This window comes from Corylus avellana, chromosome ca2 (assembly GCF_901000735.1).
Source record: "Corylus avellana chromosome ca2, CavTom2PMs-1.0".
NCBI lineage: Eukaryota > Viridiplantae > Streptophyta > Magnoliopsida > Fagales > Betulaceae > Corylus > Corylus avellana.
In genome coordinates this window covers 2,633,239-2,648,334 of record NC_081542.1, presented here as the reverse complement: position 1 = coordinate 2,648,334, position 15,096 = coordinate 2,633,239, and the positions used below count along the sequence as shown (strand labels likewise).

At 37.0% G+C, this 15,096-nt stretch overlaps 2 protein-coding genes and 1 non-coding gene across 3 annotated transcripts; 1 reads left to right on the top strand and 2 right to left on the bottom strand.

Moving 5' to 3' along the window:
* Positions 1 to 909: 909 nt before the first annotated feature.
* Positions 910 to 982, bottom strand: TRNAA-CGC (transfer RNA alanine (anticodon CGC)). Its single transcript has one exon. It is a non-coding gene; the product is annotated as a tRNA-Ala (tRNA).
* A 1,518-nt stretch (positions 983 to 2,500) lies between these two features.
* LOC132168571 (putative U-box domain-containing protein 50) lies at positions 2,501 to 8,009 on the top strand. The gene is made up of 8 exons (XM_059579568.1): positions 2,501 to 3,032; positions 3,121 to 3,233; positions 3,332 to 3,459; positions 3,611 to 4,022; positions 4,495 to 4,635; positions 4,734 to 5,273; positions 6,569 to 7,273; positions 7,425 to 8,009. The coding sequence occupies exons 1-8, from the start codon at positions 2,870 to 2,872 to the stop codon at positions 7,629 to 7,631; spliced, it is 2,409 nt and encodes an 802-aa protein (XP_059435551.1). The 5' UTR covers positions 2,501 to 2,869; the 3' UTR covers positions 7,632 to 8,009.
* LOC132168572 (nucleobase-ascorbate transporter 11) lies at positions 7,995 to 14,353 on the bottom strand. The gene is made up of 10 exons (XM_059579570.1): positions 13,375 to 14,353; positions 12,791 to 12,888; positions 12,533 to 12,703; positions 11,936 to 12,036; positions 11,297 to 11,432; positions 11,044 to 11,094; positions 9,745 to 10,032; positions 9,284 to 9,518; positions 8,670 to 8,950; positions 7,995 to 8,496 (listed from the first exon to the last, which is right to left on the bottom strand). Exons 1-10 carry the CDS (start codon positions 14,051 to 14,053, stop codon positions 8,275 to 8,277), a joined length of 2,262 nt encoding a protein of 753 aa, XP_059435553.1. The 5' UTR covers positions 14,054 to 14,353; the 3' UTR covers positions 7,995 to 8,274.
* Positions 14,354 to 15,096: the final 743 nt, after the last annotated feature.

The following is a 15,096-nucleotide window of genomic DNA, read 5'->3' as shown; positions in this document are numbered from 1 at the left end:
TTCGGAGTAGAATTCATATTTGAAAATTAATTTATAAGGAGAAAGTAATCAGAGACTTATATGCATATGCTTAGGTTATACTTAAGACGTATGACACATTTAAGATCGTAAAATATTACACGCTCCGTAGTTGAAATCCACAACAGTCCACTTTATTGACATTAACCCGAGGATAACATTTTTAATTTGGCGGTCAATCACCTATCAATATTCAATAACTTAACATCATGTTCAAACATAATGCTAAGACATTTTAATGAAACTTATAAGTGCTTCATCTATGACTTAACAACAAAGTCGCAACACATTCGATTTTATACTCAAGGAATTGCATCCGATTCTCCATTCAACTTGGTAATTATCTCTGATACCAAATAATACAAACATCATGTAAAATTTACCCTTAAAAAGAGATTTGCAATGATAAGATATTCAAAAACTTAAATAGAATCATAACAGCACTTTACTTCACTCTCGTTAATTAAAAATAAATTTCATGTATCAAATTGATCATTATATATTTTTGCAAAAAAAAAATTATATTATTAGTATTTTACTTCCTGTACTAAAAAAATAAAGGAATTAATTTTTTTAAAAAATATTAGATAATTTAAAAATATTACAATTGCTTTTAGTGACTTCAAATGCATGCTATAGATTATTTTTGTTGGTTGCTGAGCAGGCTGCGTGTCACACGTGTGCACCAGATTCAAGGGTTAACTTGAGATTATAATAAAGGACTTTTTGGTCTTTTAAGTTCCAATCCAGAGCTGTGCCACGTCATTAAAATCACTTGTCAGTGTTGTCACCAATATTTAATAGACCAACGGGGTTACGGAAAAAGACCAAAAAGTCCTTTATTATAATCTCAAGTTAACCCTTGAATCTGGTGCACACGTGTGACACGCATGGAGGTGCGGGGAATCGAACCCCGTGCCTCTCGCATGCGAAGCGAGCGCTCTACCATATGAGCTACACCCCCCCGACAATTTGAGTCACCAATATGTTAAATTACTCAACGATTGTTTTTGGGAGGACTTTATGTGTTTTTTTTTTTTAATTTTTTTTTTATTATTAAACAGTAGTTTTCCAAATTTCAAAAAGCCTTATATTTACAAAATTTAGAACTAAGAATATGTAAAAATATCGGGCGTGCTTGAAGTCAATGGCCTTGAAATCTTGCATAATTCTTGACTACTCGGCACGCGACTTATACTTCACATAAATCACGTGGCTATTGACTCTTGGGCCTTGGTGGCTCTAGTCATAAAAGAGTAAAGATTTTTGGCAGTTTGGGGTCATTTCAACGTTTGATGTGGCCAAATTTTTATTTTTATCTTAAAAAAAAAAATTGAAAAAGAGAAATATTAAAAGAAAATTTAAATTTGAGGTATTAACACTAAATTTAAAGCATTAGCACCAAATTTAGGATGATCGAATCCTTTTTAGGTGATACAATCTCTAAAGGGTTAACTTTCAATCCTAGATTTTAGTTTTGAATCTAAAAACAAGTTTTGAGGCATTAAAAATTAAATATTAACTCATTAAAATTTAACTAACAAAAAAAAATGACAAAATTTATTTTTATTTTTATTTTTTAATATATGTCGCACACTAGGGCAGCCGCATAGCAGGACTCTATAAAAAGATGATGATCTTATAAGAATCAAGTTCAACCCACATAAAGAAAGATAGAAATGGAAATTTTCCTAAGGTAATACAAATTTTTCATCACTTGTAACACTAGTTATAAATGGTTTAATTTTGGATCAACTTGTTTAACCAGTATAAATTTAAGTTACATTTCAATTCCATCTATTTCCCGTTCGGTTAATAATTAATATTGATACTTAATGAGAAGACTTTATCATGTTCTTTATTGGAATTCTTTATTGGAATGTAATTTTCTCTATTGTTATATGTTTGTTTATGTTAATGTAGATGGACTTTATTGGGCGGTGATATTATTTCGATTAGATATTTCCCTAAAAGTTAGTTTATGTTTATTAATTATAATTATGGGTAATTGGATAACAATTATTATGAATCTAGTTGTGAATGTGTATAATTGATATAATTTTTGTTTATAAAGATATTAAATTGTATTAATCGGATCATTTTAAAAAATTTATATTAAATTGAAGGGTTTAATTCGTTTAATTAAATTAATCGAATTTGTACTGACTCATATAATCATGTACCTATGGCTCCACTGACACGACACAAACTTGAATTACTACTCATACATAACGTACATCACGTCAATTTATAATAAAAATTGTAGTAATCTAATAACCTTATAATCGGATACCATGCTCTTAATATTTGATTCCAATATTCTTGATGGATAGCAAGAAACTTTACCAATTAGATAAACCGACGTATTATTATATTGTTTGTTTCCGACGCAAATTCACAGCTTTTGTGTCATTCTATCAGTTAATTCGTAACCAATATCAAGGGGACAAAGGAGGATTGAAGTACCAACAAGATTCAATTCAAAGCCCAGGATGGCAAATAGACATTTTCTAAGAAAGTGCGTTCCATGGAAGAGCAGAGAACACAACCTTGACATCGTCGCTAAGCCATACATTAAAGTCCAAACGTGGCCGACTTAACCAAACTTCCCCTTTCTCTCTCTCTCTCTCTCTCTCCCTTTGAAAAGAGAATTCAATCCACCGCAACATTGTCCTGGCCTGGCCTTTTCCACGGAACTTTCACACGAAATCCCTCAAGCCGCTGTAGATTTGCTTACCTAACAACTTTCGTGTCCTTTTCCGCTGTTGGGTCTCGCCGGAATTTAGGAAACTCGGGCTCTTTCTTGTTTCCATCGATCAAACGGGTCCGAGTAGCTTGTTGTAGCTAGGCAATGGATGCTGAAGCAGAGAAAGTCTATGTTGCTATTGGGAATGATTTACAAGATGGATTCAAGACCTTGGAGTGGGCGCTTAGGAAATGGAATTCTCTTCCGATCTCCATCGTCATTCTCCATATAACTTACAACATGTCCATGGATTTTGTTTACACCCCATGTAAGTAAACAGAGTTTGTTTTCAGTTTTCTTTGCGTTTCCGAATCGGATTGAAATGGGCTTTTATTAGTTTCATGTCTCTGTTTCAGTTGGGAAGCTGCCGGCAAGCGTTGTGAGTGAAGAGAAACTAGAAGTTCTTAGGAGGTTCGAGCAAGAAAAGATTGATAAGTTCCTTTCCAAGTACATAGCTTTCTGTGGCAAGGTTTGAGTGATTTGGTTCTCTGATGTCCTGCTGGGATTTTGGACCTATTGCTTTTGATTTACCTCTAATAATTTTCAAAAATTTTCTGTCGTTTATAGGTAAAGGCTGAGATATTGAAAGTCGAGAAATATGATGAACCTATTCAGAAGCTCATTCTAGATTTGATTTCTGGCCTCCAAATAACCAAACTAGTCATGGGGTTTACATTCATGAAGTCCTCATCGTGGTATGCATTTTTTGTTTCAGCTTCATAGTCTTATATATGTTTTGGAGATTCCTAGGTGAATTTGTTTAATTTAGATGCCTTTATTGCTTTAATAAATCATCTGTCTTTGTATCTTACCTCTTTTTCCCTGTTTGGTTTTTTACCTCCATAGGAAATCAAAGAACACGATTAGTCGGTCATTTTACATTCATCAGCACAAGCCCGAATTTTGTGAATTTTACATAATTTGTGGAGGAAAGCAGGTGTTCCTCAGAGGACACAATGATGAAGGAACCATGGAAGATGATGAAGGAGTTATGGCTGCAAATATGAGAGAAAAGGCTTCTCTCAGAGGTTGGCTTGGAAGACTGTTTGCCGATACTCCAGATAGAAATTCTCGTAGCTCATCCACTTTGCAGTCACCCAATTCACAAAATGAGTGGGAAAGTCATGCCCAAGAAATTGAAAGCTATTTCCAGCAATTGTTGTCTTCAGATTTTGATGGAGATGATCCTGCCCTGGAGAATGACGGTTTCCAGATCAGCCCAGAGTCAGATATGTCGGAAAACACTTATGCCAACATGGTAACTAAAATATCATAGATATTTCTTCTGCAGTATGTGGTTACAATTACAATTGTTTCTGTTCCTGTTTGGATTTGGAGTAGCTGTGCAGAAAATGATGTTTTTGTTCAACAATTCCACTTCGCTTTCTAACTCGGATGAAATATTTTACATGCTTATCCTTCTTTTGACTCTAGCACCGTTATGATAGTGATGGCATATGGGGGTGTTTGGCTGCAAGTGTACCAAAGCCATTATCAACTGCCTTCCCTGTCCCAAAGTGGAGTGTCATATCATTTAATGATGTGGAAATATATTCACCACATATAAACATATGCATCATTAGCTTTGTTCCATTTCTCTCTCTCTTTCTTTCTTTCCTTTCTAATTTCGACATAATTTTGGAGAAGTATTGTTATGAGTTTCAATAGCATTTCACAATTATATATACTGATTTCCATTACATTTATATAATAAATTGGCACAATGTCAGAGTCCCAGAGAAAAAATCGAATCTCTAAGAAGTAAAATCAGTGAAGCCCAGCAGGAAATCCAGTTGAAGAGAAAAGAAGCCAAGGACAACATTGAAAAGCATGCAAAAGCTAAATGGGTCATTTCTTTAAGCATTCATCGGGTAATATATATATAGATATAAGCTCTTGGTTTTCAGTTTTTGCCTTTTTGGAGAAAGAAAAATGAAAAAAAAAAAAAAAATCCTTCACTCTTATGCAGGCTGAAGAACTTGAAGCTGGGATAAAAGAGGAGGCTAAAAATCGATCAGAGTTGGAGAAAGAATTAGATGCTGAAAAAGAACAGATGAACGAAGTAATAAACGACATTGAAGAAAGCAAGAGCAGGCTAAGCTCACTTTTACAGCTCCAAACCGAGCTCTCTAGCAAGCTTCAGATGTCCACATTGGCAAAGACACACTCAGAGACCCAGCTGGAAAAGCAAGTGACGACAAGGGCGGAGATGGTTAGGGAGATCGAGGAGCTGCGGCGGCAGAGAGATGTGCTCAACCGGAGGATTGAGTTTTGCAGAGAAAAAGACGCCATTGGAATGGCTACAAAGCTTGATGAATTGAGATGTGGTTTTAGGGAGTACACGGCCGAGGAGATCAGATCAGCCACTGGGGATTTTTCAGAGAGTACGAGGTTGAAATCTGGAGGGGACTGGACCAATGTGTATCGAGGGCGCATGAAGCATGGCACAGTTGCAGTCAAAATGCTCACTTCAACCTCTGACATATCCCAAGAAGTTTTCCAAGCTAAGGTAACAGCCAAACGCTATAACTCCATTGTTTTTATTACTTTGATTGATCATTGTCTCAAAAAATCACATCACAGAGGATCCGTAACCGTATACATGGTTGCACATTATTTAAAATTTTGAATGGCATACTGAAACGTGTTATAAATCCTCTCTCGATTTTTCTTTTATCCTTTCAATTTTTAAAATCATCATTGGATTTTTGGGTCTCATGAGACTCGGGGTCTATTTAGGTATGCGTTTGAGTGGCCTAAAAATACGTTTAACACTTAAAAGTCCGTTGGAAGAAAAGAGCAATTGTTTGGTAAAAAAATTAAAAGCGCTTTTAAGGGTTAAAAAGCCAAAAAAAATAACAACAAAAAACAAAAATGCACTTTTGACAAGTTTAAAAATGAAGCTTTTGTCAAAAAAAGTTTTTTGACTTAAAAGTGTTATTTCTTAAATGCAATCTCAAATAAGCTCTCAGATAGACTCACATATCCGACGATAATTTTAAAAATTATGAGGATGGGAGAAGGACTGAAAGAGGAAAGAAATCATTTCTTTATATCATTACATTTGTAAAATCTAATTTGAATCATTAAATTGATCATCTATAAAGGGACACCGTTGAACCTAATCATATAAAACTACATTAATAAATAATAAACTAATAGCATCATTCTATATATTCCATAAGTAATATCGAATTCTTTTTGTTTTCGTCTCTACTTTTTATATGCATCCTTCAAGCAATATAAAAATGGTTGCTCAAAGTATGATTAGGGCAAAAACACTTGATTGGAATTGATTGCTCAAATTGATTAAACTCTGAATATGTTTTACATATTATTTGCTATCTTTAAATATCGGTTTTCTAGTGGCCCTTCTCAAATTAATCATAAATAAATATACCCAAAGATTATTTGACCAAAATTTTCTAGTAGAACATTCGCCACAGAAAATTAGAAGTATATTCTTGGACTTTCCTGGTGAAAGGGGACCAAGAACCGGAGATGATTCCACTACTTATAACACGAGGGTAAAATGGTAATTTCTTTATTTTTTATTTTTTATTTTTACTCTCATTTTATTAGGAACCGGTTCATCTCGGTTCTAGAGAGGATCCTTGTTCTGTGAGGAGGGGGGGTGTGGCCGTGTGGGTCCCAAGGTGCCATTTATTAAAAACAATAATTAGTATTCTAAGAATTCCATTTACAGAGTTAATCCAACCAAAATTAAAAGATCATGATAAAATAATTAGTATTATTTTATTTTATTTTATCCAAGTTTGACTAGAATTGACACTCTATATGTAGGTGGATCTACTTGGCAATATCCGACACCCGCATTTGGTTGCCATGATTGGCTTGTGTTCCGAGCTAAAATGCATTGTGTTTGAGTACATGCACAATGGTAGCTTACGAGACGTGTTATCTTCCTCCCACACCCGCAGAAGCTCTGGGCAAAGAAACCGGGCCCTCGGGTGGCAGGATCGGATCCGAATTGCCACCCAGGTTTGCTTGGGCCTGAGCTTCCTCCACTTGGTCCGGCCCAGGCCCATTGTTCACGGCAGCCTCACCTCCTCCAACATCCTCCTTGATCGCAATCGTGTGGCAAAGATCAGTGGTTATGGGCCCTCAGAGGCCCATGATGAATGCGACGTGGGAGTGGATATTCGGGGTTTTGGGGGTGTAATGCTACATCTTCTAACGGGGAGAAACTGGGCCGGTTTGGTTGAGGAGGCAATGGCAATGGGCAGTGCAGGGCTGGCCCAGGTTCTGGATGAGGTGGCTGGAGATTGGCCGTTGGATCTGGCAGAGGAGTTTGCGGGGTTAGGACTGAGGTGTTTGTCCAATACAGGGTTGAGCATGACAAGGGTAATGGAAGAGCTGAACAAGATGAAGAACAAGAGTGATGAGGTAATGGGAAGAGGCGGAGGAGGAGGAGGAGGATCTGGGCCTGTCATCAATGGAGGTGACTCATATGATATACCCAGAGCTTTCCTCTGCCCCATTTTTCAGGTTTGGGCCTTAAACCATTTTCTATACCATTTCCAACACATTCAATGGGATATGTTTGTTTATCTACTATTCTACTCTGTGAGACTGTGACACAGTGACTATGGATAAGAGTAGGTTTGATGAAATTTGATATGGATAATGTTGGGTGCAGGATATAATGAAGAACCCGCACGTGGCAGCGGATGGATTTTCATATGAGCAAGAAGCAATAATGGAATGGCTAGAAAGGGGGCGTCATACGTCACCCATGACAAACTTACGTCTCAACCACACACAGCTCTCCCCCAACCACGCCCTTCGTTCCCTCATTGAGGATTGGCAAAATAACATTTTCACTACTGCCTCCCTACAACTCTAAACCCTTTTTTTTTTGGGTCCCTGCAATGTTGTTGAAGAGAGAAGAAAAAGCACACGGACCACCTCTTCATAGTGACTACGAGAGCACCATAAATAAATAAGATTTTACTTTAGATTGGTTAAATGAGATGCAAAAACTTTGTTATGTATGACTACCTTACGCTCTATCGCATTGCATGGTGACATTGCTATGTCAGCCTAAAAACAAATTTGTCCAAATGAATTCCTCTTTGTTGTTATTAAGAAGTGGCCACATAGTCACCCCTAATTACTCCTTTCGGAATAAGGGTCGAGGGTAGTGCCAAACAAAAGAAGATTTGTACAAACTTTGTTGGCCGACGTAAATCTAAAAGATAGATCTATAGGGTCTTTGAAAGAATGTTTTGAATATTGATATGATTTGGAATCAACCCTGTTTATGTCAACTACAACCGACAATTTCACTAATTTGGTAACATGAGAAATTACAGTTTTCGTGTACAGAGTTATTGATATATGTATGTTGAACTATCCTATTTCTTGGTTTCAGCTATACTATCTCCAATCTCCACTGCTTCCCTACCCCAAAGAAAATTCCAGGAAGTGGTCTTGAAGCAGAGGGATTTCCTAATATTTGACTGCTAATGCTATTGTGTTCTAATCAATCACACCCCCAAACATTTTGCCCAACAACAACACTTCGCAACTTTTCTTGGAAGGGCATAGTCTGAGAGGAAAGATGGGTCAGTTGCAACCTCTTCAGCACGTGACCATATATACACCCCTCTTTCTTGCCGGCTGCCTGGGACAGTGTTGTCTAGTACAAATGCCACCAAAAGCGTCACCACCATGTTCAAAGACATAAGTGCATTAATCGCAAAATCAAGCTGAAACATATATCCCATGAAGAAAATGACATATTAGCTCTTCTTTATCATAAGGAAAGAGGGAAACAAGAAATGACATTGCAAAATCAAATAAATGAAATACTTAACAAAAAAGAGTCTCCTTTTTCTCTTTCTCTCTTACTTCCTTTTTATCCCAGGGAAGAGTGACTTACTTGTGTACTGCCGGTGCGGACTGGTCCATTCGACGCTGCTGCATAAGGAACAAAGTAACTTGGCAGTATCAAGCTGGATTCAGATTGATACTGTTGGAAATAGGCAGGAATAGATAACCCAAGAAACAATGAAACACCAACTATTGTGATGTTTCTAAAACTTGCTGTTTGACTGTACTGCAAAGTTGATAGACCCAATGCCACAATAAGGGCCCACATGAAGCACAGTAAGGAAGCAGCCAATGCCTGCGGTATAGAGGCAAGAATTGCACCAACTTTTCCTACAAAATACAAGTGAAAAATCAAGGAACCAATCCAAATTAAAACTAAAAAAGAAATATACCACTGATGGGTGATGATATGTAAGCTACATTATCAACAGAGGGGATTCAAATGTTGAATCCAATCTGCATATGAGAAACTCCTATAATTCATCTCAGGCATCAAACCTGACAGATTGGCTAGGATGTATTCTGGTATCTTCTGATTAGTGTCTAAACCACATATCCATATGCATATCATGCCAATCTGTAGGCCTCATGAATATTCAACTGTAGAAGGATTTCAGTCTCAATGTCGGTTTGTTTTTTTTAAGGTATGTCTATGATGCTTACCTAAAAAGGAAAAGAAGATCAAGAAAAGTGCTCCAACTTCTACTGCCCTTCGACTTGCCACCTTTGTTATGTCAATGGTATGCACATTTTCTGTCAAGGTGGTTGACCCAGTTCCTGAACCCCAAACTCCAGCCAATATACTGCAGAAGCCCTCCAATGCAATTCCTCGGCTGACAATCCCTGGAGTTGGAGGCTTTGAATTAACCCGCAAAGATGTAGAATGATATGTTCCAACCTGGTTTGGTGCAGCAACTTGCATGTGTCAAAATAATAATTCCATCTCTATGTTTAGTTAGTGCTCTTATATAAAGAAATCAAAATTATTTAAACATAAAAACAGGGATTTTGCATTCTCAATTATTCTACTTTCTTCAAAAAAAAAAAAAAAACACGTCACAAGAGTTTCTTCTTAACTGCAGGAAATCATGCCACATAGGCATGTTAACTATTGGGATACTAACCGAATCCACAGATGCAACCAGTGAAACTACGATCATGATCATGGAAGTCCTTAAATGGAAGATGGGGATACCCCACTGGAAAGGGTAGGGAATTCTGACCCATGCAGCAGTTTTCAATGCATTTGAAACATCCGTTCTGCAATGCTTCATCGTGTATGCATGCTTTCTACATGCATCAATTAACATGTTCGAACTAGGTATGTCAGGGCTGCAGCCTTTATAATTGTAAGCTCCCCCAGCTGTCAAAAAGAATGCATATGTCCATATAATCATGATGCTCAGTGGAACCTGCATGATTGAAATATTTCTGTAAGACCAAGTGCTATCCATATTCACCGAACACAAACATTTAAAGTTCCTCATCAATTAAACGCAACAACAAAAAGGAAATGTATAAGGTTTACAGGAAAGCTTATCTTGGAAGGATGGATTGGTTAGGTTTTTAGTACTGTACTTAAATTTGTCACCATGATGTGGACCAACTAATTTTTGAATAAGGCAGAATGCATGAAAGAAAAGACCATTTTCATGGTAATTTAAAACTGGTTTCCTTGGATGAGGAAAAAGATAAGAGATGTTCTTAATAGGAAAAAGATAAGATAAGAGATGTTCTTATCAAAAAAAATGTTCTTAATAGGATTACCCCAATCTGATTGGGTTGTACCTCCCAATGTTTAATCTCCCCACCCCACCACAAATCCCCTTTTCTTCTTTGTTTCACTATTACATTACCCCTTATTTTACGGATCCCTATGTCAGATTGAGAAATGCTTGCTGTCATGCTTGATATGCTTGGACTTAATATTTGGCACCTTCAACCGAACACACAGCAAGTGTGCTAACAAGCCTATAAGAGGTGATTTTAAGATACAAGATGATTATAAGAATGCATCAGGGATCATATCAGTTGGATAGAAGCATCAAGCTGAATGCCCATAAAGGAGGACGTAAAGGCTGATGATGAGAAAGAAAATATTTTTTTATAAAATTATAATTGATGGATTAGGTTTTGAGGCTATGCCCAAAGTAAGAACCTTAGTTCAGTGCAACATGGAGTTTTGATATGCTGACCAGGGTTGGAACAAGTATCATTGCTAACATACGCAAATAATCAAGTTACAAAATTAAAACTGGTGAAAATGAGGATTAGATTATGATCGAGCCAGAAACCAAGAGTATGCACAACACTTTGCTTATTGATATCATCCCCAAACACACATACAAACTCGATATATGATGTAACAACCACTAACATATTCTCCCAACATGTCATGGAATAATGAAAGGTAAGAAATATACCGCATAAATTCGAAATACACGATGCCCAAAGATGGATACTCCACGAAGGTACTAAAAATACAACAAAAGTACAACAGTAAGTGGTTTGAACACTTTGCAAAAGCATTTAAATGAATTAAGAAGAAAAAAACTCAACTAATTTCTTTATATTCAATATCTAGAACAAATTCAACTAGCTCTACAAAATATAGAGGCCAACTAAGGACTGGACAATCTAAATCCAGAAAAATTAATCTGCTCAAAAACCACTTACCAGGGCAAATACAAGAAGCAAGAATATCTGTGGAATGCTGATTTCCACACAACTACCAGCTTGTGGAAATCCATAGCTAAAAAATGCTAAGCCTACTGCCGCAACAGTTGGAGCAACCACAACAGGGTTAATCAACCTGCAATGTATTCTTGCTTATATGAGTACACCTGACAAAGTCCAATATGCAGGGGATACTTGATCTGGTAGCCCTTGAGAATAAAATTTTTATTCTCAAATAAACATTTGGAAAATTACCAATCTGATCAACAAAGATAATATAGTAGAAAGTTAATAATGAACAGCTTGGTACTTTTCCTCATCAAATTTACTATTTATTACAACCACATGGCATCATATGAACTACCAAAATGCTAAGATATCTGTCCATGTGAAAACGAAGCTAACTGTGAAAGAAACTATATCCTAACAAGTGCTCTACTACATTGTCATAATTGGAGTAAAAGAAAAGAAACTTTAAATAAATAGCATCAAGACAAAACTTAGGAGCAGCAAACCTAATGCATCTAAGAAAGTCAATTAATTTTTGCACAAGAAATATATATATATATTTTTTACTTCTTCCCAGAAAAGCATTAAAGATCTGGAGAAGAAGATATTACAATCAGCCTTTTGATTTACCTTAAAAAAACTGACATCAAACCACTGAATCCCAAAAAGCTCTGAAATATTGAACCAACAATTATTGCCCCTTGCAGTTCTCTCATTATGTGTCTGAATTTCTGCAGTTAGAAAATATATTAAAACTAAAGGAGGAGTTCAGATCAAAACATAAAACAGAGGGGTAACCATTCAAGGACTTCACGTATCTCAAATTCTTTTGACATGCAAAAGAAGGAGCTCACTGCCACACACACATGTATATGTCCACCAATGATATACAAAAATGATTCGACAGAAAAATCATCACACTGATGCTAGTCATTCTCATCCAACCAGAAAACTTATCATCTAAAATTTGTGGCATTAAATCACCACTTATCACAAAAGCTTAAGGAACTCAGGACTTTTGGCTCTGATATCATGCTCAATTACCACTTATCCCAAACACTTAAGCTGATACGAAATGGTTAATTTAATCATTAAATTTATATTTTAACAATAAATGTCTTATAACTGCAGAAATTTTACCTCGTTAGAACGTTGAAGTTAGTCTGGCAAAGCAATAAAAGCTTACAACTGATAGAAGGAAACATTTATTCGTTTTCATGTACTTACATGCTCTGTAAGATTTCGATACTCGCGGGCATTCATGATTACCAATGCTGGTGCCAGATATACAAATGAGCTCCCTTGAACTAAAGGAAGTCGCGTGCCAAAGTGGGAGTGCAAGATTGTCGTAATACCAGAAACCAGCAGCATTGTTGAAATTACAGTAGCAGTATCTTTCTGTCATAGTTTATGTAGAAAATAATAAGTACCTTCAACTTATTGAATTGCACGAGATATTAATGGGACTGTAAGAGAGCTGCTTACATCTGTTCCCCCCATGGCTGGTACAATAATCAAGGGGATGAATACTAGTGAACCAGCCAAAGATAGGTAGTGCTGCAGGCCATAATATATTAACGGTACTGCAGTTAAACAACCAGATAAGAGTCAGGAAATAATACTCAATCCTAGCAGTCACTCCAACACGATTTCAAGAACCCCAATTCAAGTCTTCCTACGATGTGAATGGAAAATAACAGTTTTTTCTCGCTACATAAAAAAGGAAAAAATAAATAAAGAGGGTCTATTAATCATTCTAAAAGAATACCGTATATATACATATTTTAACCTTTAAATCAGGGTCTTCTCTAAAATCTATGATAAGAGCTTCATCCACAATTCTCAAACAATTGCAGACCTGGCTTGTTCTAACACATTCAGGCCTGGCTCTAACAAGTAAAATATCAGGATTCATATCCAAACCTCGTTGCTTTACTTGATCATTATCAAATGTATGTCTTACTCCAAAGACTTCATTATAATTTATCTAATATAACCATTTCAAGCAAAATAGTAACTGCAGCTCCATACACCAAAACATATAAACAAAATAGTGAAAAAGCACTAACCAAAACCAGGATTGTCTCTGAGCCCACATTTCATTCCAGAAGGCCGGCTCCACCCTCCATGAGCAGGCTCTTCTTCATTAGGATACACATCGATTTTCGCATCTCTTTCAGCAACACCACCGTCCTCTTTCTTTGGCTCAGCCGCTGGGGCTACTGCTGGGACTTCATTTCCATTCGCATTCCTATTCACAATTCCATTCACATTCACATTCAAATTCCCATTCCCATTCCCACTCCCATTTCCATTCAAACGAACTCTGCGCTCATCGTCGTTAGGCTCATCCCGAGTCCTCCTCCTCTGGTTCTCACCCCTCACCGTCCCATCCCTCTCATGCCTCACCACCGGTTCGATTTCAATCCCACGGTTTGGCTTGGTCCGGCCCAGAACTGGGTCAATCTCGATTTTCGGCGACGACCCGCCGTTTCTCAGATCATTACCCTTCTCCAAATCGAACCCAGAGCTGTCGTTCTTCTCGCTGGCACTAGTCTCAGTCCCCCAAGAGTAATCAGACACAAACCCGGTCTTCTTGGCCCAGGATTTTAGCTCTCTCGGGTTGTGGTCGAATCTCGGCACGAACGGCTCGATCTTCGGAGGCACAGATCCATGTCTCGTGGCGTCTCCACCACCCTTCACTCTCTCGGCCTTGCCTAGAGGTTTTGAGCTCGACCCAGTTTCCATTGGAGCTTTTGCTCAAACGGGTACCAGCTTTCCAGGAAAACTAACAACAAAGAATTAAAGCCCAATTCTTTCTTTACAGTAGAACAAAGCTAAAACATAAAAGGAAACTTTACTACAAAAAATGGTGTGAGAGATGAGAGAGTGAGTAGAAGCAAAGCAAAGAGGTGGGGAGTAGATGGGAAAGGTGTCAGTTAGAGAGGACAATCATTCAATTGATTTGGCAAAAGCTTAATGGGAACTGCTGTAAAATGAATGTGTGCGCGCGAGTGAGTGACTGAGAATGCATCTTTCTTCATTTTTTTTTCATCTTTTTCATCTTATTCCTGCTAGCTAGTTGCTATCAGTTGAAGCTTTCATCAGGTACTACCGAATTACTGTAATGCCCCTGTTCTTGCCCGTTGGCCGTTGAGATTAAAAAAAATAAATAATAATAATAATAATAATAATTGAAGCTTGTTTTGATACTAGAAAGGGCTAGTTTTGTTGCCAGCATGGCAGCATATGCCGGAATTTATTACTCTTTTTTTTTTAAAAAAATAAAATAAAATAAGACTTGGGTAATACTACAATCACTCTTATTTTACTTCTTTTCCTTTACTCTCTTAATATGTAAATAAAAAAATTTGCCCCCGTTTTTCGGTCAGTGCCACCCAAGTCTCCGACCACCATGCAGGGTAGTCAAAATCATCATTTCTGATAGTTGTAGCCATCGGATCACACGTCGGGAGTGATTGCAATCACCACAATAACTATAAACGTGGTGCAACCATGAGAGATTGTTGGCCACTCCGAAGGAAAATGTTAGACAAATTTTTTTTATTTATCTTTTTGGGTTAACTTGACAATGTTAGGTTAGTAATTTTTTTAAGATATGACTTGACAGTAGTGCTACCACATCATAAAGAACAAGAGATGAGAAATAAAATTGGAGTGTCTATAATAAATATATAATATTTTATTTTAGAAAATAGAAAGGGTTTCTTAGATTGTAAGTTTCTTCTCGTCTTAGATAAATGAGTATATGAGCATGAAAAGTCCAACTC

What these genes read in the sequence shown, in the direction of transcription:
- LOC132168571 (XM_059579568.1), top strand. Translation starts at nt 2,870, where the DNA reads ATGGATGCTGAAGCAGAGAAAGTCTATGTTGCTATTGGGAATGATTTA. An exon ending in GGATTTTGTTTACACCCCAT is followed by an intron (nt 3,033 to 3,120) that starts GTAAGTAAACAG and finishes TCTCTGTTTCAG; the next exon opens with TTGGGAAGCTGCCGGCAAGC. An exon ending in AAAACACTTATGCCAACATG is followed by an intron (nt 4,023 to 4,494) that starts GTAACTAAAATA and finishes GCACAATGTCAG; the next exon opens with AGTCCCAGAGAAAAAATCGA.
- LOC132168572 (XM_059579570.1), bottom strand. Translation starts at nt 14,053, where the DNA reads ATGGAAACTGGGTCGAGCTCAAAACCTCTAGGCAAGGCCGAGAGAGTG. An exon ending in TTGATGTCAGTTTTTTTAAG is followed by an intron (nt 11,433 to 11,935) that starts GTAAATCAAAAG and finishes AATACATTGCAG; the next exon opens with GTTGATTAACCCTGTTGTGG. An exon ending in GTGTATTTCGAATTTATGCG is followed by an intron (nt 10,033 to 11,043) that starts GTATATTTCTTA and finishes TCAATCATGCAG; the next exon opens with GTTCCACTGAGCATCATGAT.